Source organism: Haliaeetus leucocephalus, unplaced genomic scaffold, assembly GCF_000737465.1.
Source record: "Haliaeetus leucocephalus isolate CR32 unplaced genomic scaffold, Haliaeetus_leucocephalus-4.0 Scaffold194, whole genome shotgun sequence".
Taxonomy (NCBI): domain Eukaryota; kingdom Metazoa; phylum Chordata; class Aves; order Accipitriformes; family Accipitridae; genus Haliaeetus; species Haliaeetus leucocephalus.
In genome coordinates this window covers 366,893-387,385 of record NW_010972630.1, presented here as the reverse complement: position 1 = coordinate 387,385, position 20,493 = coordinate 366,893, and the positions used below count along the sequence as shown (strand labels likewise).

The 20,493-nt window shown below is 35.2% G+C and overlaps 1 protein-coding gene across 2 annotated transcripts in view; it reads left to right on the top strand.

Annotated features, from left to right (window-relative positions):
* The window catches only part of LMBRD2 (LMBR1 domain containing 2), a 29,035-nt gene extending 9,145 nt beyond the window's left edge, over positions 1-19,890 (top strand). Inside the window, exons 6-17 of one of the 2 annotated variants that reach the window (XM_010565642.1) lie at positions 1,213-1,287; positions 1,643-1,756; positions 2,352-2,535; positions 3,370-3,551; positions 4,333-4,466; positions 4,684-4,789; positions 5,537-5,634; positions 7,416-7,519; positions 8,697-8,743; positions 10,556-10,658; positions 11,901-12,030; positions 19,753-19,890. In XM_010565642.1, coding sequence (XP_010563944.1) covers positions 1,213-1,287; positions 1,643-1,756; positions 2,352-2,535; positions 3,370-3,551; positions 4,333-4,466; positions 4,684-4,789; positions 5,537-5,634; positions 7,416-7,519; positions 8,697-8,743; positions 10,556-10,658; positions 11,901-12,030; positions 19,753-19,855 — 1,380 coding nt within the window. In that variant the 3' untranslated portion in view covers positions 19,856-19,890. Of the gene's footprint in view, positions 1-1,212; positions 1,288-1,642; positions 1,757-2,351; positions 2,536-3,369; positions 3,552-4,332; positions 4,467-4,683; positions 4,790-5,536; positions 5,635-7,415; positions 7,520-8,696; positions 8,744-10,555; positions 10,659-11,900; positions 12,031-13,957; positions 14,742-19,752 lie in introns of those variants that run through there. The other variant, XM_010565643.1, reaches the window with a different exon arrangement.
* Positions 19,891-20,493: the final 603 nt, after the last annotated feature.

Here is a 20,493-nt window from a genome sequence, read left to right as displayed (position 1 = left end):
TTCAGCCTTCACAGGACCACTGAAGTGTGTGAAAATATTTAAAAATTCTTAATGCCAGTGCTGACTCTGAGAACTTGACTGTAAATATTATGAATTGGTGCTGTGTTGAATAAATCACAAAATTTTAGCTCTCACCCAGTTCAGTTTAGGCTTTTGTTTTCTTCCTTTGTCAGAGATTCTGAAAAGACAAGAAACTGTAGTACTGGAGGATACTTCCAATTTTTTTTTTTTTTTTCCAGTCCAGTGCTCTACTTGACAGGGCTGAATATGTTAGGGTTGACCCTTACAGACTTTCTTGCAGGATTTTGTTGGTTTGTTTTTCATAATCCCACTACATAATGAAAAATTCTTTGCCACAGACTAATCAGATCTCTTGTGATCATTCCCTCAGCAGATTCACAGGGAGTCCAGAATTATTGACAGTCACCTGCTAGAACAATGTCGAAGGACTGCCTATATCCATTTAACCTCCCTTGTCACACTAAACAAAGGCAATTCTTCTGTCTGCTAAATCACCCTATTTGACAAGGTTTCTAAGTCTTTACAGTTATTTCTGTTCTCCAGACTCTAGAACTTACCTCTGGGTTTTTTTGAAGTGCTGTTTGCAACAACAACAGCAGACAACAGAAGGTTATCTCTGGATTGCCACTAGGATGAAGAATAAAATCTGGTTCTCACTAAGCCTGATAAACTGCTAGAGCCAGTTTGGACTCAACTTAGCTAGCTGTTAGGTACCATCTTTTCATTACTGATAAATGCCAAATGGTCTTGGAAGTGAGCTATGTGAAGATAAATGTGAGGAAGATATAAAATGAAGTAGTGTAAAATTACATTCATCAAGCTGCTTAAAGTAATAAATGCGAAACTAAACCAGGTAAGATAGAAAGTTAGTCTCTTTACTTACAACTAAAACAAGAAAGTATTTTCCATTTCAACATTCATGCATAGAAATCAATCCTCCACACATTCACAGAGTAATGTTTGCACACTGACATTGTTATTTTAAAAAATACATATATTCTTTATAAATACTCCTTCAGTTATCTTTCATTAGATGTCTAGTAAACTGTAGCTTTTAGGAAGTTCTATTGTTTTTAAGCTCTGATGGTTATATTTTCCATTGGGAGGGCTGGAACTCTTATCTGACCCTGTAAGATTTTTTTAATCTGTTTAACAAAATGTAATAACTCTGCATTTTTTTTTCCTCAACAGGAGGTCCGTAAAGTAAGTGAGAGTATCAAATATAACCACCCTCTGAGAAAATGTGTTGATACAATACTGAAAAAGGTAACACATTGTTCATCTTCAGCGATAATTGTTCAGTTGGGAGGGAGTGGTTCCTGCACCTGCTGAGTACTTGTACATTACTTTCTTTTCCCCTTAACATAAAATCTCTAGTTGGCATCTTGTGAGTTTCTGACCAGACTTTGACTTGAAATTCTTTGTGGAATGTTTTCTTATGATGTACGTAATTATCTGCTGTATTTTGAAATATGTAGTATTTTAGAAACAGAAAAATCTACACTTACAGTGAGCTTTTCAGTTGCAGGAGATGCCCCAAACATTTACAAATAATTAACAAAAAGCAAAAGAGCACTTGCTACTTCTTCACCTGCCAGTTAATTTTCCCTTTTCCCTCCAGTGTCCTACTGAGTACCAGGAAAGAATGGGTAGGAACATGGATGATTATGAAGATTTTGATGAAAGGCAGAACAGTTATCCAAGTGAAAAAAGTTTGGTCAAACTTCACAAACAGGTATATTAATGAATGAAAGAATGCCTATCTTATGCTAATTTAATGAGTATAAATGCTAATCAAACAAAGATTTTCAAGGCACTTTACCTGAATTGCTGAGTATAGTGGGTTTGGGGATTGCTACTTAACAGAAACTTTTCTCAGTGAAAGAAAACATAGACATTTAATACCCCAAGTGAAGTCCAGATCAAATTTCTGGATGTGTAAATAGTGTTCTTGTTGCGTTATATCTTGACAGTGTTTTAACTGTCTGTGAGTAAGCCTTGTAATGATTGATTGACAGTGCATTCTAAATAAGAAATTTTAGTAAAAGCTTGGTATTCACTAAGATGCAAAAATAAAGTGATATGGTGGAAAAAGTAGGCTGTTATTGCTACAGATAAATTGTGACGAAAGAACTGCAAAACTCAGGAGGCATATATGTAGTCCTCTTATGATTTATTTATTTAGACAATTAACTGCCTGCTTTTGTAAGTATACAGAATTAATCTTTGCAATTCTGTAATGTAGACATTTTTAAGGGATTTTGCAGGGCTTTTCTCTCATTTCTTGAACGAAGTATGTTGTAACCATAATTTCTTGGAATTTATTGTAGGTAATCTATTCAGTACAGAGACATCGTCGTACACAGGTCCAGTGGCAAATTCTTTTAGAACAAGCATTTTACCTAGAAGATGTGGCAAAAAACGAAACCAGTGCAACTCGACAGTTTGTTCATACCTTTCATTCCCAGGAACCAGAGAATAAAATTATTCAGTATTTCTACACACCAACTGTTGGTAAGTGCTGTCATGCAGGTTTTGAATATGTAAAGGATTAACTGGTACCATTTTGTGAGAAGAACTGATTGTTTTATGTAAAATGTTCAGTTACAGTAGAGGGAAGCAAATGTGCATCTTAACACGTTTATGTAATGGAATAGCCATCAGATATTGATTTATGCTCTTGACCATAAGCTTAAATTTTTTTACAAATGTAATTGCAGTTACATGTTGTAATAGCAATGGCAAACTTTGAAGCCTTAGAAGAAGAAAGCAAAATAACAACTTTAAATTATTGGATCATGGCTACCTTCTACATTTGTGGGATATTATTGAGTTGGCACTGCTCTTCCAGTAAAGCAAAGAGGAAAGGACTCTTTGTCATGTACCAAACATGCGGCTGCTTGTGCATCTTTTCAGAAAGTGTCTTCTCCTAATCATGTTTTAACTTCTGATTTGTTGTGCACTAGCAATGAGTTATTTTCAGGGTAGGACAATATAATTTTACAGCCTACGCTTTGTTTGTCAGAGTAACAGATGAACAAACAAAAAGTACATCATCACTCATAGTATCTGGGCCAAAAGGGAGGAGTTCTATTCTACACCCTCCACACCCCCCACTCCTTTTGCAAAATTTGCATCCCATATTGAACATATGATTCCTTAGGCCTGAGCCAGATCTCTTGGCATTGGAAAAGCCCTGAAATTAAGTGTGTGACCCCACAGATTCCAGCCTTGATTTTAAGGGCATGCATGCAAGAAGTTCGTAACAGTTTTTCTGAGGGAGTTGCATTTCTGATTGTGTAATTTTCATTAACCCATTCCGAATATGTGTGTGTGTGTTTTTTCCAGAGTGGTACTGGGAATGCCTGCTACGACCATGGTTTTACAGGGTGCTTGCAGTTGTTCTGGCCACATTCTCTGTAATTGTTGTGTGGTCAGAGTGCACATTTTTCAGCACACAACCAGTTTTATCACTCTTTGCAGTTTTCATACAGCTGGCAGAAAAGACGTACAATTATATATACATAGAGGTAAGTTTGGCATAATCAGTCAACAAAAATCTTTTCAGATAGATTGTTATTACAACAATAGTAGACCAGACTGATTTAAAAAGAAGTCTCTAAATAATCTGTCAGCTTTCAGATGGTATCTAAAATATGTAATACCAAACTTTGTTTCTGTAGATGGAGTCTGCCTTTTGCCACTTTTTACAGCTGTCCAATATAGAGTGAAGGTGCGACCCAGTTGAGTTGAATATCATGTGTAGAGTAATTTGTGAAACATTAGCTTGGAGCTTAGGTGTTTAGACTGTGTCTGATCAGCCATGTGTGTGACCTCTCTTCCCTAAATAGGAATTTGCTGCTGGCCAGAAATCCAGTCACAGATGTAGCTAGCATATGCATGCACAAATTTATCAGTAGAGGAACTGAGCTGAAAAATTCCAGTATACTAACAAAATAGATTAAACTGAAAACACTTGTTTTTATCACTTTTTGTAGGAAGAAATGTCAAATCAGCCATAGCAATTATGGAGGCAATTACAGCAATTTCATTTACATAACAAGAAGTAGAATAAATGTTCCTAGGGTCAGTTGTGTTAGCTTATATGAAGTGCAGAATGTTACAAGTATCATTCTCAATTTAAATTAGTCAAAAAACTCCTGAAACACTTCTCAGAGCTGGTGTTATTGTCCCATCTCAGAATGAAAAATAAGGCTGCAGTCAACCTTTTGCATACACAGACTATGTGCTGAATGCATTAAAACCTTTAGTAGAGTTCTACATTCAAACAACTTTCTTTCCCCCCCCCAGATGGCGTGTTTTCTTACGATCTTTTTCCTAAGTATCTGTGTCTACTCTACTGTCTTCAGGATCCGTGTATTTAACTATTACTACTTAGCTTCACATCATCAGACAGATGCGTACAGTCTTCTTTTCAGTGGCATGTGAGTATGTAGCGTATATTTTGTATTTTGCAGATTTTCTGTCAAATAATTGAAAACGTCCATGAACCTTTCATTTATATCCTTTCATTTATAATCATATGGGTATAAATCCTAATGAGCTGTACATCATTATTCTGTGATATATCCTGTTTTGATTTCTTAAAATTTTTAGTGCAAGAAATTGTTTTAAATGCTGTTGGTCCTTGCATTTGTGCAGGTTATTTTGCCGTCTTACTCCACCATTATGCTTGAACTTTTTGGGCTTGACCCATATGGATGCAACAATCTCTCACAAAAACACTCAGCCAACTGCTTATACATCTGTAAGTACAGAAAATGTGGGTTTGAGCCTTCTATATGGCTTGGACAATAGGCAAAATATTTTTAAATACTACTTCTAGTAAGATTAAGATATTCAAATCTTTTCACTAGTATTAAACAGGTAGAAATATTTACTTACAGACCAGGAGTTTGGTAAGGATTGCTAGGAGTCATCAATAGCTCAGTTTTTCTCTTTTGGTCTCATTGTCCTAAGTAAGTAAAGTATTATGCTGAAGAGTTCAGGCTGTTCTTCACTTCCTAATAGGTTTAGCCTCCACTGACTTGTCCCATACAGTGTATGGGACATCTTTATAGATTGGGAGCAAACCTAACGTGTCACTGAGAACCACTGAGTAAGTTTGGTTTTACTGAACAACCAGTTTCTGTAGGACAGCAAGTTACATGTCACATCTTTGTTGTTAGCAAGTAGATTGTTAGTGTTGTCCAGACACTCCTTTCACAGCAGATGAAGAGATCCACCAGATTTGACCTGGTTCTGGATTAGGTGAGACCACAAGATCTGGCATCTTAGAAACATCAAAACTGGATACACTGTTAGAGGTGGCCTTTATATCTGGTTATTGTGGTTCAACTGTCTGAATCAGATCTGTCATGATAATACTTACCGATGTTTCAGTAATTATTCAGTAAAGTATTGTGTGTTTGTGTGTTGTGTGTGTGTGAAAACAGTGAGATGGCATAATCTACATGGATATATGTAGAATATGTTCTCGTGGATTTTTTTTCAGATAATGGGATCCATGAGAGTGCTGTCCTTCATTGCAGATGGATTCTATATATATTACCCAATGCTTGTTGTCATTCTCTGTATTGCCACATACTTTAGGTAAGTGATTTGTGAGACAGATCCTCCATGTTTCTTTACACTAATAATACTAGTTTCAGCAATCAGGAAGAGATTCATTTCTCCTTTTCCAGGAGTTGAGTTGTGACATATTAATAAAAATGCCAAAACTGAAATAATAAATTGCTGTTTATCTATGTGAAATGTGTACCTCTAAAGATTGTCGATTGTAGTAACTCATAACTGAGTTGTGGGTTTTTTTCACCATTAAACTTCATTCCTAGATTTTGAGGTCTGATCTGTTCAAACTTTGGAGCCCACAAACATTTAGATTCTGCTTTTGAGTTTAAAATTACCATGAGGAAGCTATGTTTTTAGCAAGGTTTTCTAATAAACTAAGAAGCATTAGCAGAAACTTTAGGTAATGAACTTTCTAACAGGCTCATAACAAATTTCTGATCCATTACCAGACTTCAGTTTGAAAGCATAGTGGTTTAAATCATTCAATCTTGATTCCCTAAGCCACAGTTTGTTGGAGGCTGGAAGGGTAATTGCAGAAAATACTGTTACATGTTTGCTTTATCCTTACATTTCAAAATGTCTGCTTTTGACCACTGTAAGAGATGAGATACTTTTGGTCTGACCTTGGCTGGCTACATTGATGTTCACTTCTTCAATTTTGCATTACCGTTCAGCTGGAAGCAATGTATATGTTTTGAGTCACGTATAATGTAGTTAAATGCTCTGAATGTCCACTAATACCCTATGTGCATCCATAGATAGTAAGACAACAAGGATCCAGTCTTAGGTTTTCCCTGCTTACCTGTAGGTCAGGTCACAAAAGTGGTGGTGGAGGCAAAAAAACAACTAAACAGGAAAGCCAACGACAAAAAAATAGTTTGTGTGACTTCCTGTCCATGATGATCCTGGGTCTTGAATGCCACAGCGAAAAGGAAGAAAAGAAACTAAAGGAAAGGAAGTTGCTTTGCATGAACTTTAATGCCCTCTAATAATTCAGCTACATGCAAAACAGAATGTTTAATTAAAATCTATCAAGGAAAGCTGTCTCCCTTGTTTAATCCAGCAGTCTTAAAGTTCAGATAGTATGGAAAAAAAACTTCTCAGCATGAATATACAATGAAGCGAACTTTGAACATGATATTGATGCTCCAGTTTGGAGAGAGGAAAACAATAACAAAAACCAGCAGTTGTGTTCTCTAGTGTGAAGTTGAAAAGGTGAAAGTGGTTTCATGCTGCCTACTTCCAGGACTAGTTTAAAAAAGGTAGAGCAAGCTTACTATCTGACTGCTGCCAAATGGGTATCCAAAATGGCAGCCAGCATCCCTACAGCTTAAAAGCATGCCACGCATTTTTCCTAAGTGAAACCTGAGATGAAGGCAGCTTTCCTGTGTTACTACTGTTTCAAAAACACAGAAATCCTAATAGGCAGAATTTTTATAGTAATTGTCTTCTGGCAAAGAAGAATCAATGAAATATCATAGGTATACATTCTGTTATATCTGGGAATATTTCAAGCATTTATCTTAAATCATTTGCACTTCTCTCAGACTATAAACAGTTTTATCTCTCTATTTGACTAAGATTATCCCATCACTTTCAGTTGGATTTAGGACCTTGTCACTGTTCTGAATTTTCTCCTTTCTCACGTAGTATAAAAATCTGTCTTTTCTTCTATATTGCTTTTTTTACTTGAATTGTCCATAAATTTCTGAATAATTTGTTTTACACTTTGCATTGTAATATATCTAAACTATTCATTGTAAATTAGCAAAGGGAATTGCTTCTCCTTCTGCTTTTACCAGTTTAGGAACTCGTTGTTTGAATCTTTTGGGATTCCAGCAGTTCATGGGGGATAGCGAAATGACTTCTGATTTGATTGATGAAGGAAAAGAGCTAATCAGAAGAGGTAAGTTACGTCTTCTGTCCTAGTCTTACTACAAAATATAATATGTTGTTGCATTAAACTTGTCTGAAATGTTGCACAAAAAAAAAGGCAAATAGCTTGTCAATATTTTGAGAACTGTACTGACGCAGTCTGCTGCACAAAATGCAATAGACTTACAGCATTGTGGTTGCTATATAAACAATGCTGGGCTTCATTGATGTCTTAAGTATCGGTTTTACTCATCTAGGATCTGAATTTTAGATATTTCTTAAATATTTTACTGTTCATTTAAGTGGTACTCTTCTGAAGTCATTACTGATGTAATAATACCTGAGCAGGTGCTTGTATAATCTGTCATAAAGGATAGTTAGGACTTAACTTGTCTTTATCATAGTAACTCATTTTAATCTTTCTTTGTGTATATGTGTTGATTTAGCTGCCCAAACTCTGTCATGTCCTTTAGGATTTTTTGCTGTTTCAACTAACTATTTTATCACAGAAGGCATGTTGTTGCTTAGAGCTGTAATTATCTGCTGGTTTGGAGCGCTTTTTAATTTTTTTTTATGTTAAGTTTTATTGAAAGTATTTCTTGAAAGTTGTTAAAAGCTGTTGTGGTTCTTGAGTAAATGGTTAGAAATTAAAATCTCTGGATACAATGTTGTATTATGGAATACTTTTACTCTCATAGTTTATGAAAAACAAAACCTAGATTTACTTAGAGTAGTAGTATTTCTTTTTTGGGGCAAAGAGGAATGTCTCTCATTCCCTTAAACAAGAGGTTACTATTTCTTTGGTACTGTGACGTTACACTTCCAGCTTAATAGCAGATATGGGCACAAAGTATTTGCGTCATACTTCAGGCCTTACAGAACTTCAGCAAGATTTTGGTTCAGTAATGCTCAAGTTTCTTAACTTCATACTTTTCCCAACTATTTCTAAGACGTATTTTCGCTTTGCCAGCTGGTATCCAAATGTTATACCTTGACCCAAGATACAATCATGATTAATTCATTTTAATGGGAAATTCCATAATGATAGATAAGCAGCTTTGTCTTTTGTTTTTCTTTAATTTTATGAACCATCTATTTCAATAAGAATCTTTGCTAGTTAACTTCAGATTTTCACTGCTTGTTTAAAAAAAAATATTGGTAATGATTTTTCTTGTATGGAGCTCAGACAATTTTGTTTTTATTTCTAGAGAAAAGAAAACGACAAAGGCAGGAAGAAGGTGAAAACAGAAGAAGGGTATGAGACAATTTTAGCTAACAATATCTGATAGGCTTTGCCATTGCTATTTAATTAAGCATGATCTATTTCACAAAAAAGTAAGTCCCCAGTAATGGATGGAATCAGTTTAATCTTGCAGAATAGTCTTGGCTGGGGGTAAAAAAATAATTTACATCTTAATTTTAAAGGCTAAGAGAGTGATTGTGGTCACACTACTTGGACACTTTTTTTACTTAGTGTGCTGTGAGAACAGTGTATGCCAATTGGTGTAACAAGCATTAAAAAGGGTCCTGATTTCTAGGATGCAGAATAATCTGAAATGGTTTATTATCAGTCTCTTACGCTGATACTGCTCTGCTTGAAATAACTGAAGTTGCAGGGTCATAGTTTTCGCTGGAATGGGGACTGTATGCTCTTCCCAAACTTAGCCATTGCTTTATGTGCTCATTGGAAAGTAATTGGCACAGATTTTTAATTTTTTTTTTCCTTTTTTTCAGAGGTGGGAATTACATTTAAGGCAGAATTAACAGTGTTGCCACTGAGTAACAAACAGAATGTTTGATTCACATTATACTTTGAGTGCATACTGAATAGAAAGATTTGTGAAGGCAGTCAATCTGAATAAAAAATAATGCAGGCAGCTTCATTTTAAGGAGCTTCAGTTAACTATAGTTTTAATTTTTCATTAATTTATAACATTTGGAATGTAGTATAGAAAGTCACAATCAAAGAGATAAATCAAAAGGATGCATGCAAAAAATGAACTGACTAAAGAAAGGGAAAAATATTATCTGCAGAAAGGCAAGATAATACTGGGACTAAAGCCTCTTGACATTTCAAGCTCAGGGATACTTTAATTCTGGATGACAGCTAATACTGCATAGACCTCTCTTCTGATCCTCTGCCCCCCATCTCATAATTTTCAAACTTGAACTTGTTGTGAAACAAAATAGTAGCAAATGCATGATGCATTTAGTATACATTGAAATGATCTGACATTAAGCAACAATTTTAGTTCAATAACAAACTCAGTTTCTGATGTTACATGGTTTTGAGTTTGCATTAAATACTGTAGCACATGGCATTCTTGAAACTTTTGGGGCCTTTGAGAGTGGTATCTTTTACTGGAGCATGATTAAATGTTTGATTGTTCTGCAGCTTAGAACTGTAACATATGGCATAAATTAGCACAGTAACTTTGAGTATACCGGTTCCTACCAGCCCATAATCTGGGAATCTGAAACATATTAAAGTTACTGGAGCAATTGGAAAAGTTTCTGTTGAGACATTAAGTTCTCTCCTAATAAAAGCATGAGACATTTTCTTCTTTAATATTTCATTATACTTCATGCTGAAATGTTTACATACTAAAACATGTTGGAATGGAAACACAACAGAACAGCAAGTTTAGTAAACATGGCCTGTCCAAATGTTTTTTTTGTGCTATCTGCATCTGGCTGTTTTTCCATTCTACCACTAGATGGAAGTAGAAATCAAAAAAAGTAAAGTTCCCACCATAACATAGAGCAGTTGTGTGAACTTTTGAGTGCAGATTTAATATGTAGTTTGTTTTCTGCAATTCTTTTTTCTGAAGAACAGTTATGGTGACTGGTTTAGTGAAGGAACATATCTTGAGTTTAAAACAAAACAAAAATTTTTCCTGTATCAAGATACTGAACAGGAACATTTTCAAAGTATTACTTCCATAGTCTGATGTGATTGACCAATTAGCTCTAAATTGTGGATCTGGAGTATTTTTTGATTCTACATATGCTTTTGTTGTGTTGCTTTTTCCTCACAGCTTATGTTTCCTTTTTTGTGTTTTTCCAGGAATGGAAGGAACGGTACGGAAATAGAGACGATTCTGCTAGGAACAGAGTTGCCCACACAGACCAAAAAGAATCCAGCTTCTCAGAGACAAATACCAATAGAAGTAAGCTTTGTGGGTTTTGGGGGGAGTTTGTTTTGTTTTGGCTTGGTTTTTTTAATACCTTGTCTGCACAACACTGGCTGTGTGAGTAGCTCCTTTGTGTCATAGATGGTGTGCTGATATATTCCCTTCTGTGGCACAGTGCCATCTTGCCCATTAAAGACACCTGAAAAGAGTCCTGTGTTTCTTCCCATCTTCAACCTTTGAACTAGTTGAGGTTGGAGATTCTGGCTAGTCTCAATTACTTGGTTTTCTTGTAGGACGTATAGTGATTGCAATTAGAGTAGCCGTTGTCAACAAAGAGACTGTATTTTGGATATGTCTTGAAGTTGGGAGTTTTAATTATTAAAATTTACCACTTCTAGTTGCAAATGAACTCTCAGGCTAGAAAAACAGAATAATCAGATAGATGACCAACAAATGTAAAGCCAATAACATATCACATGGGTGTATACATGTTCATTTAATAATGTCTGTTAGCAAAAAAACTTTTTTGTGGATGCTCTAAACTTCCAAAAAGCTTATTTGTCACAGTGCTAATGTTTTTTATGTATTTTAAGTGCTCTTGTAAGATAACAACAACTAAGAAATGAAACTGAAAAAAGGAAGGAAAAGGGGCAGGAGGAGGGAAGGTTTGAAGACCCTTTTGGGACAACTCTGGTAGATTTCCTCCTCCTCTTTACAAAGCTGGAAACCCAGATTTTCTTTGGTAGACTAATTGAAATGATACGAAATAATATTTTAATGTTAACCATACGAATATGTAGCATTCCAACACCAAAACAAGCTGTAGGTACTGGCCTAGTGAAGGTGGCAGAGTGAACTGCAAAACAACTATATCTCATTAATTCTTGAGATTGCCTCTTTAAAAACAAACCAAACCAAACAAAAAAACCCCTCCAGCTAGCTTAGTTAAAGTGCGAAGTTGGGAAGGTGGATGAATGGTTGATTGATTGAAAAGTAAAGTTTACATATAACCTCCCATTTTCTTTGATTCTTTGCAAAATAGATCTCATCCTACATGAGGGGCAAAAGAAAAGTTGTAGTTACATTGCTATGGAGATACAAAAATGAAATACTACAAATTTGAGCATGTAGCCAGATTTGCTTTAATATTGAATCTACTCTAAATCATCACACTTATACTTTGGATGAGATAGCAGGGTCTTTTAAGCTTGATGTCTCCACACACTCTATGGTGTTCATAAAGCAAATGAGTGTCTTTCCTTCCTTTTACCTATTCAGCACTATCAAAATACACCCGATCAAATGGTAGGACTGAAAGAGATAGAATAGAACTCCTCCAGGATGCAGAACCTTTGGATTTTAATGCAGACTCAATTAATGATGACCCTCTTGAATTGGACTCAGGAAGGTGAGGAATCTTCTGTGTTATTTACAATTAAAAGATACTAATGTCTTCTGACCTATGACAGCTGTATCAGATGGTTTTATAATAATAGTTTTGTTAAAAATATCTATCATCTCACTTAGCTCTTTTCATTTCTTCCTTCTTCCCCATGATGTGGGAATTGTTTTAAAACCAATTGAAATCTGAAGGTTTTTCAGTTTTTTAGAAATGTCTGAGTAAGATTTGATTTTAATTTAATTTTGTATATTGGCATAATCTGAAAAATACTGCATATAAAAATAGAAAACTGGAGAATGACCTGCATACATACAATATAAGGCTTTCTCTAATTTCTTGCAAGAATTCAGAAAGCTCACTTGATTTCCCTGTACAAAAACCATCATAAAGGACTCCAAGAAAGAAAACTGAGTATTACAGGACCGGTAGTTGCAGGAATACACGTGGGGATCAGAACTTGGAACTACTGGGCTAAATTAAAATCTGAACTTACTGAACAAAAAGTCCCAGACTGCACAGTGTAGCTCTGTCTATAGTAGAGAATTCTGTGATTCTGTGGGTGTGACTGCAATATCAAATTTCCTTAGTTTTGAAATAAAGTATCTTACATAACTGCTAAGTTCTGCTCATATTTAAGAAACAAGTAATACATTTCATGGGTGCTTTTTTTATCTAGGTAGTTATGATGTAGAAACTTTTAATGATAAATAATTTTGAATTCCCTTATAAAAAGTTATAGTTTACATTCTTTTTCAGCTAAAACTAGCATACCCAATCCAATAAAAAATCATAAATATTTTCAGTTGATTTATATCTATAATGTCAACAAATAAATGCCAGCTGAAAAACATGCAAACAATGCTGTTAAATGACACTGCCAGGTTTTACAGATTGATTCATCAATGTTAGTTTGTATCAACAGCTAACTTATGTAGTCTAATGTCACCACATTTCAAAAGTTGGTTCTTTTTAAGCAGAAGAGTTTAAAGAGGAACTAGCCTAGCAGTTCTGTCAGCTGTTGACTTCTATACAGTGTGAAAGGCATAATAGTCTACAAAAATAGGAATATGCATATATAATTCTTTCGGAGCAAATACTTTTCAAGTGCAGTGTTTGAAGTCTTCTGGCACCTATATGGACTTTGCAGAGTGGAACATCCTGAACTCTTTCTTTAAAATGAAAATCTGGAACCACAGAGCTTAGATGAGCTTTCCTCTAGTAACCTTCATTTAGTTTCATAGAGGTAATAAATTAACAATAATTGCATAGGAAATTTCAATGCACTTAAAAATAGCTTGTGTAACATTGATTTTTAGAACTATAGCTCCTGCAATAGTTACAAGCATTCTATGACGGAGCACGGGGGACACTAGGTTCTGGCGTTGTGTCGGTTTAGGTTTTGGTAAGTACTGCAGAGAGGAAGTACATCGTGCTTGTATTGGAATTTATTTGTGCTTTGAAAATGTGTATAAGATATAATTGCCCAACAATTTGTGAAGCTTCTTTTTTCCTACTAAGTGTGCAGCCATTTGTTTGCATTATCTTTGATACTGTATTTCTTCTAGGAATACCCAATGAGATGTTCTGTTAATCACCCAAATTATTTTTGGATGCTGTTGTTTGTTTGTTTGTTTTTGAAAAAAAAAAAAAGAGAGAAAGAAGTTCTGCTCAACAAAAACATTACATGTCTTTCCTTTGTATCAGGAAACAAAGTTCTTCAAGACTCCCAGTATTCATATCACTGTTTTTCTTGGTCACAGGAGATTTAATTTAATGTCTGCCTATCAAATTCTCATGGAAACAGTAATTCAGTAGAAATTCAGATCTGTAATTCATTGAGAGTTAAGGAGTAAAAGTGCAGTGAGAGTTATATGATTTCATGGTTCTTTATATTTCCTATGATACTCTTTCATATTTAAAATTGATTCTGCAGGTACCAGCCTGGTGGAAGATACCTGTCAATGTCTCGAAGCAAAGTATTTGATGATGTCTAAACTCCTCAAAGCTAAAGAAAATTTGGTGGAAATCTATTTCCTACTCATTGCTTGGAAAATACTGTATTTATATCACTAAATCAGAAAAGACCATTTTTGTTTAAAAAAAGAATATGAAGGAACAACTATTTTGGAAATGGACCTGTATGATAACTTTGCTACTTATGACAAGAATATGCTTCTTCTGTTGTAGATATTGTTGTGCATCAGTGTGGGCTTGTGTGTCATGACCAAAAGGAGAAAACTATTAATTAAGTTAATAGAGGGTAAACTTCATAAATATACCTAGGGCTCAACTTGAACTGTAACATTGTAAGTTTTAGGAAGAGGATTTTTGGAAGGAATTTTTTTGTATTTTAAAAGATGCTGTGAGAGCTTCTTAATGCATCCAAAGTGCAGTTATATCAATTACTATAGTAAACACTTTCTATAATTTTCTCTTTGAACTTCATGCCTAGTCCAAAATCTACTGAATTAAATTAAGGCTTATTTTGGCTTCAGTGGTCTTTGAATCAAACCCTGTATAAGCAGAAAGATTGAATGGCAGGCTGTTCTTCATAAAATCATACAATACATGTTCCAGTATTTAAAGAGTGGCTACAAAGAAGATGGAGACTCCCTTTTTACAAGGAGTCACATGCAGAAGACAAGGGGTAATGATTACAAGTTACTCATGGGGATGTTCCAGTTGGACACAAGAGGAAAATTTTTCACAATGAGAACAATCAGCGGTTGGAGTAATCTCCCCAGGGAATTGGATTCCCCAACATTGGACACTTTTAAGATTCAGCTGGACAGGGTGCTGGGCCATCTTGTCTAGACCATGGTTTTGCCAAGAAAGATTGGACCAGATGATCCTTGAGGTCCCCTCCAACCTGGTATTCTATGATTCTATGAAATTTGGTGGCATAAATTTTGAGCAAAGTGTATTGATCAAGAAAGGCTGTATTTTTTCTTTTTCAATATTATATGCAGATAAATGATTTTAGCATGTGTAAATAGTTGAAAATTAATATGGACCACAGTTTCACTGTCATATGAGCATATGTGCAATAGCAAGAATACATCATTGAAGATACGATATCTGCTTAAGATTTTTACAGTTGTAACAGTTGAAAATCTTGGCACACTGGTGTCTTTGTAGCTGTAAAAGAAATATAATGTGAAAATTGAGTTAAATGCTGAAACATTATAATTTGCACACATCTCAGGCACGGCTTCAAATTGTAGAGTATTTCTTTAAAAGAAGGGAAATAAATAGCATGACTAGATAACAGTAGACACTTTTTTAATGTCCCAAATGCCCTGGTTGCATTATGTATCTGTTTTTAAGGTGCCTGTATTTTGCAATAAGTTGTTGCACAAAGAATAATGCTTATTCATTTGAATGCCATTCAAAAATGCCAATTATTAACAGTGTAAAAAAAGCTTCACATTAATTTCATTGGTGTAGACATATTTTTAAACCATAGTTAGTTGAATGAATTTTCAAATGTAATCATAAGGTAAAAGATGTGATCAAATTCATGATATCTTTGGAAATTTGATGAATTTAAAATGTGGATTTATTGCAGTTTGTCTTAAGTCTTTACCACTTGGGAGTTTTCTTATGTGCTTATTGCAGAGTTTGTTGAAAACTGAAAGAGAACATGTTGCTCTCATAAATTCTTTATTATGCTTAAAAAACGGACTTCCCTTAAAGCAGCTGGGGAATGTAAAAGTAAATTTTCATGAATGAGGTGTTCTACTAATTTTTAAAAATAGTCTTTGTTTTCTGAAGTAATTGTTAATGGGAATCTAACTACCTCCTGTGATTTAGTACATCATGTGTTCTAACAGTAGTGGTATTTGTAATATATCAATCTGCCTGTTTTAAAACACTGACTTGTTACTATGAAGGAGAAAAAATACTCTGTATAGAAATAATTATATTAATAAATTGGTAGACATAAAATAATTGTCAGTTCTGTTCTTAGGTGAATACACTGAACGACAGCCATGCCCACATGTACTCAAACTCATACAATTTCCAGATTACCTGTAAGAGGGCACTTTTTTAGTTTGAGTATTTTGTGTATTCTGAAAGCTTGATCAAAATCTTATGGCTGTGTCAGGGACTGGAAGTTGAGAAAAGGAGACTCCTTTTATTCAGATTGTGCTTTAGGAACTTTATGTTAGCACCTGTTTAATTTATTTTGGATCTACTTAGAAATGTTACCCTGAATTCAGCCTCATATGAAAGGGGTTGTATATGTTCTTGGACATCCATTCACATGAATGTTCTTAGACTTGGTATTTCTATTTTTAAAATTTGTATCTCATTTAATTGCCCAAAAGTTTATTTGTAAAAATCTTTGGATGAAATAAGGTTCAAGTTCTTTGTTTAACTCTTGAAATGTCACTACAAAGGGATCTAATTCAGTGCTAATGGATAAACTATAGTTCCTACTATAGTAGGAATGTTTGTTTTTCTGAATGCTTGTGAATTATCATTACCTAGCCCTTGCTGAGTTCAGAGAGTTGGAGTGAGCCTTCTTGGGGCCTGGTTTTTCCCCTCTCAGAAATCAGTGGAATGGCTGCAAACAGAATTTTTAATGGAAACTTGGTCAGGATTTTATATAAAAAAGCTAACTAGTCCCTGGTGTAAGGCCTCTGTGCAGTTTTCATTGGGACACAATAATTTGAGGAGCTGACTATAAATTAATGGCAGTGGGATTTCAGCTGCTAACAGTAATTCTGAGCTCATTGAGGTGGGAATCCACTGACCTTTTTTTGATGTTGTGGTGGAGTGGTGGAGTAACCAGTGGCTGCTTTTTGAAAGCATGGGAATTAGAGCTCTGAAAATCTCTCAAGAGTTCTACTCTGAATTGCCCTTGGAGATCCATGGTGTCACATGCTTCCTGGATGCTGGGTGTTTAAGGAGCTGATAAATGAAGTCAAGTTTCATCCATAATTTTCATTGCTGACCAACAGTTACTCTAATTATGTGCGATTTGTAGGCCAATTAATCTAAAGTTTGTATTGAAAAGTAATTATGAGTTCATATGACTAAATCTGGAAGAGTTTCAACAAAGAAATACAGAGTACAGCTGTAAAAGAACATTAGAGAAATAGGGGGTATGCCTGCACAGCATTTGCTGTGTGCTTGAGCTAGTTTTAAACTAGTTTGGTTACTGCTAGTACAAATAATGCAGAACTTGCCCGGGGGCTACATGCCTAAGGATTTGCCACACTCCAGAGGGGTGGTAGATGCCCCATCCCTGGAAACATTGAAAGTCAGGTTAGATGGGGCTCTGAGCAACCTGATCTAGTTGAAGATGTCCCTGCTCGTTGCAGGGGGGTGGGCTGGACTAGATGACCTTTCAAGGTCCCTTCCAACCCAAACCATTCTATGATGATACCCAGCCAGATTGGGGCAATTCTTGAGGAGTTCTTTGCTAGTATAGCTCTAGTCCTAATATTACCACAGCTAAAAAAAGTTAAACTAGCTTTGGTGTATTTAAGCAGTGACTGTACTGTAGGCTAATGGTGTTCTTGCATTACATTTGATACTCCAGTTTAGGTGATTTAAAATATAACTGCCTTGCAAACTGTGCTTTTGGGAACTGAATGTCAGCATATTTATTCTGTCAGTATAAAGTTGTATTTATTTGCAGCTAAAGAATGTGAGTTAAGTATTTATTCTCTTTCTGAATTACTGAGCAGTTAGGGTATACTTCCATTTCATCATCATTTCCACCGTTTCCTCTTCATCTGTGAACACCAAAAAAAAAAACCCAGAACACCAAAAAACCACCCAAGTACAAATGTTTGAATGTCTTCATGTCAAAGATTTAAATCAGTGAAAAGAATCCATGCAAGTTGTAATGAACTTTGAAAAGTGGGAGTAAAAACAGTAGCTACTTTAATACTGTGTCAGTGCTGGATTTCTTAGAAAGTATGGATAGTAAAAAGCTCTAATCAAAATTAATACTGCTACTAGATTTGTAGTTCTGTTTTTTCAGGTGTTTAAAAATATGCATATTCTGATACCTGTATTGGGAAATGAGTCTTCTGCACTCCACTTAAGACAGGTGCAGCTCCTAGCAGTGAAGTGAAGTGAGGGAGTCTTTTTATGAGGGAAGGTAAAGGATATGCAACTTCTAGTCTGTGCTAATAGTGACACTTTGGGCAAACTATGATATATTTTATTATTTAGGTATGATAACATGTTAAGAAACAACAAACTTTATACTACTGTAACTTACACTACTGGAAAAATCATGGTATATAATCTGCCTTTATTTGCAGACAAGCACTTGTAAAGTAGTCATTAACAGTTATTAACGGGAATGGAGGAAAGCTGTTATCTTTTCAATATTTATTCTTGCTATTTTAAAACATAACCATGACAATTTTTACTTATGAAGTATTAAAAAAGTGATTACTCTGATTTTCTGTAATTATGATAATTCGTATTTTATTAAATTTATCTTGGAATACTGTAATGTTATGTGAAAAACACAATATTTTGTTGCAGTTTTCATTATTGCTGTAATTACTTGCAATCTGAGGGCCATTTACAATACTAAATAGAGATCACTTCATGCAGGTAAACTTTTAATGAGACTTTTAAAAGAAATCTGACCTATTCATTACAGACAAATATGTGCATCTTAATTATTAACAAAAACACTACTTAGGGTATATATTGTCTCCTAGCTTTTACTTTTCTTTAAAATTCAGAATATGGTTAATTTTTTCAGAGCAACTTATTTGTGAATCTTGTAAACTTTCTGAAATTTTTACGTTCCTTTTCCCTAATGGGCTCTGCAGGAATATATACTGCTTCATGGCAGTTCTCTAACACTAGCCGTGCCTCTAAGTAGTCTAATCTGAAGCTGAGACACTCCTACACCATTGGATTATGTTAACAGAAACCCAGCATTCCTAGCAAAAAAAGCACCTTGAACTAGATCCCTTTCTAATACATTAATTGCTGTCATTAATTATGTTGCATTACATTTGGTGTCTTCTGTTTCAGTCATATGCTGAGCCCAATCAGGTTTACTCTTTTATTTCTATTAAAATGCACTGGAATGTATTCCTCAGCATGCTTTTGTGTATGTGTGGTTTAGTTGTAATTGGCAGGCAATAATATGCAACTTCAGTTAGTTCTTGAGGATAATGTTGTTATGTTTGATATATTCCTGTGAATTATAATAGTTTCAGAGTGATAGCTTAGCTATCACTGTAGAAATTAATTATTTTCTATAGAAATACCTTATATTTCTATAGAGGTATCTGGAAGATAAGGGAATTCATTTGTAAGTATAGGTTTAGTAATTGATCTTCATTCTCCAGTGTATATCAAGGATAGGCTGTAGGAGTGCTGCTTATGGATAGACTATCTTTTTTTGCCTTATGATACAAATATGTGTGCATAATACCTTGTTTGGAATTCACTGAGTTATAAATTTTTCTCTGTAGTGTTCTAAATTACTGTTGTACTGGATATATTTTTGAAATGCGTGTTAAAATACCTAGTCAAAGGGTTAAGTTGGCATGAAATAAATCATTTCTGCAATACGTTTTCCTTGGTGTATTTTAGATATTCATACTTCTCTGAAGTGTTTTTGGTAGTGATCTTTTGGAGCAATTTGACGCATTTCTTTTTTCCAGGTAGAAATTAAGTTTTCTTTAGAAGACAGTCCAACCTTGTTTTGGTCATCTTTTTGCATCTCCTTTAAAGCAGATTAAAAAGGGAGACTGAAAAGAAGCTTCCGTACCTGGATGTGTCATTGTCAGAGTCCGGGGATGAGGCTTGGACCTGCCCTCCGAGCCGGTACCATTACTGACAGCTCACCCCAACTGTGGAAGCGCAAGCAGCTTCTGCGAATGCAGGGAGACAGAGACGTGCAGCCAGGCTAGCTGAAGATGTAAGCTTCAGCAGCACCTGGAGGAAGCCTGTGAGAACCCTGTACGCTCCTGGGGCTGACTGGGCACTGGGTATTTTTGTGGGGCGTAAGGTGGGATGGACAGTAGGGCTCCTACACCCCTCCCTCCTTTCCATAAGTGGTTAAACTGGGACATAATGCCTTCTAGATGTACCCAGCCGCGGTGACAGTAGAGAGGCAAGAGACTGTTTCCACTACAGCTGTGAGGAGACAGGCAAAGGGAAGAATGAATTAAATCACTCTCTTCTTTCACTGCTTGCATATTTATTACTTTTCCCTACCTAAAGAAAAAAAAAAAGGGTCAAAAATAAGGCGAAGGAAGAAGAAACAGAAATTTTTTTTAAATTTAAATATTTTATTGTCTCTGTACAGCTACAGTGGTGGGGTATGTTTTTAGGTTTCTTTTTTCGTTCTGATAAAGTGGCATTTTTCTTGAGAGGTACAGAAGTATCTTCTAGATATCATAAATTGAAAAGCCATACTCTGGAGCAATTAATCTTTTTAGCACATCAGAATATTTATAACAACTAAGACTAGGT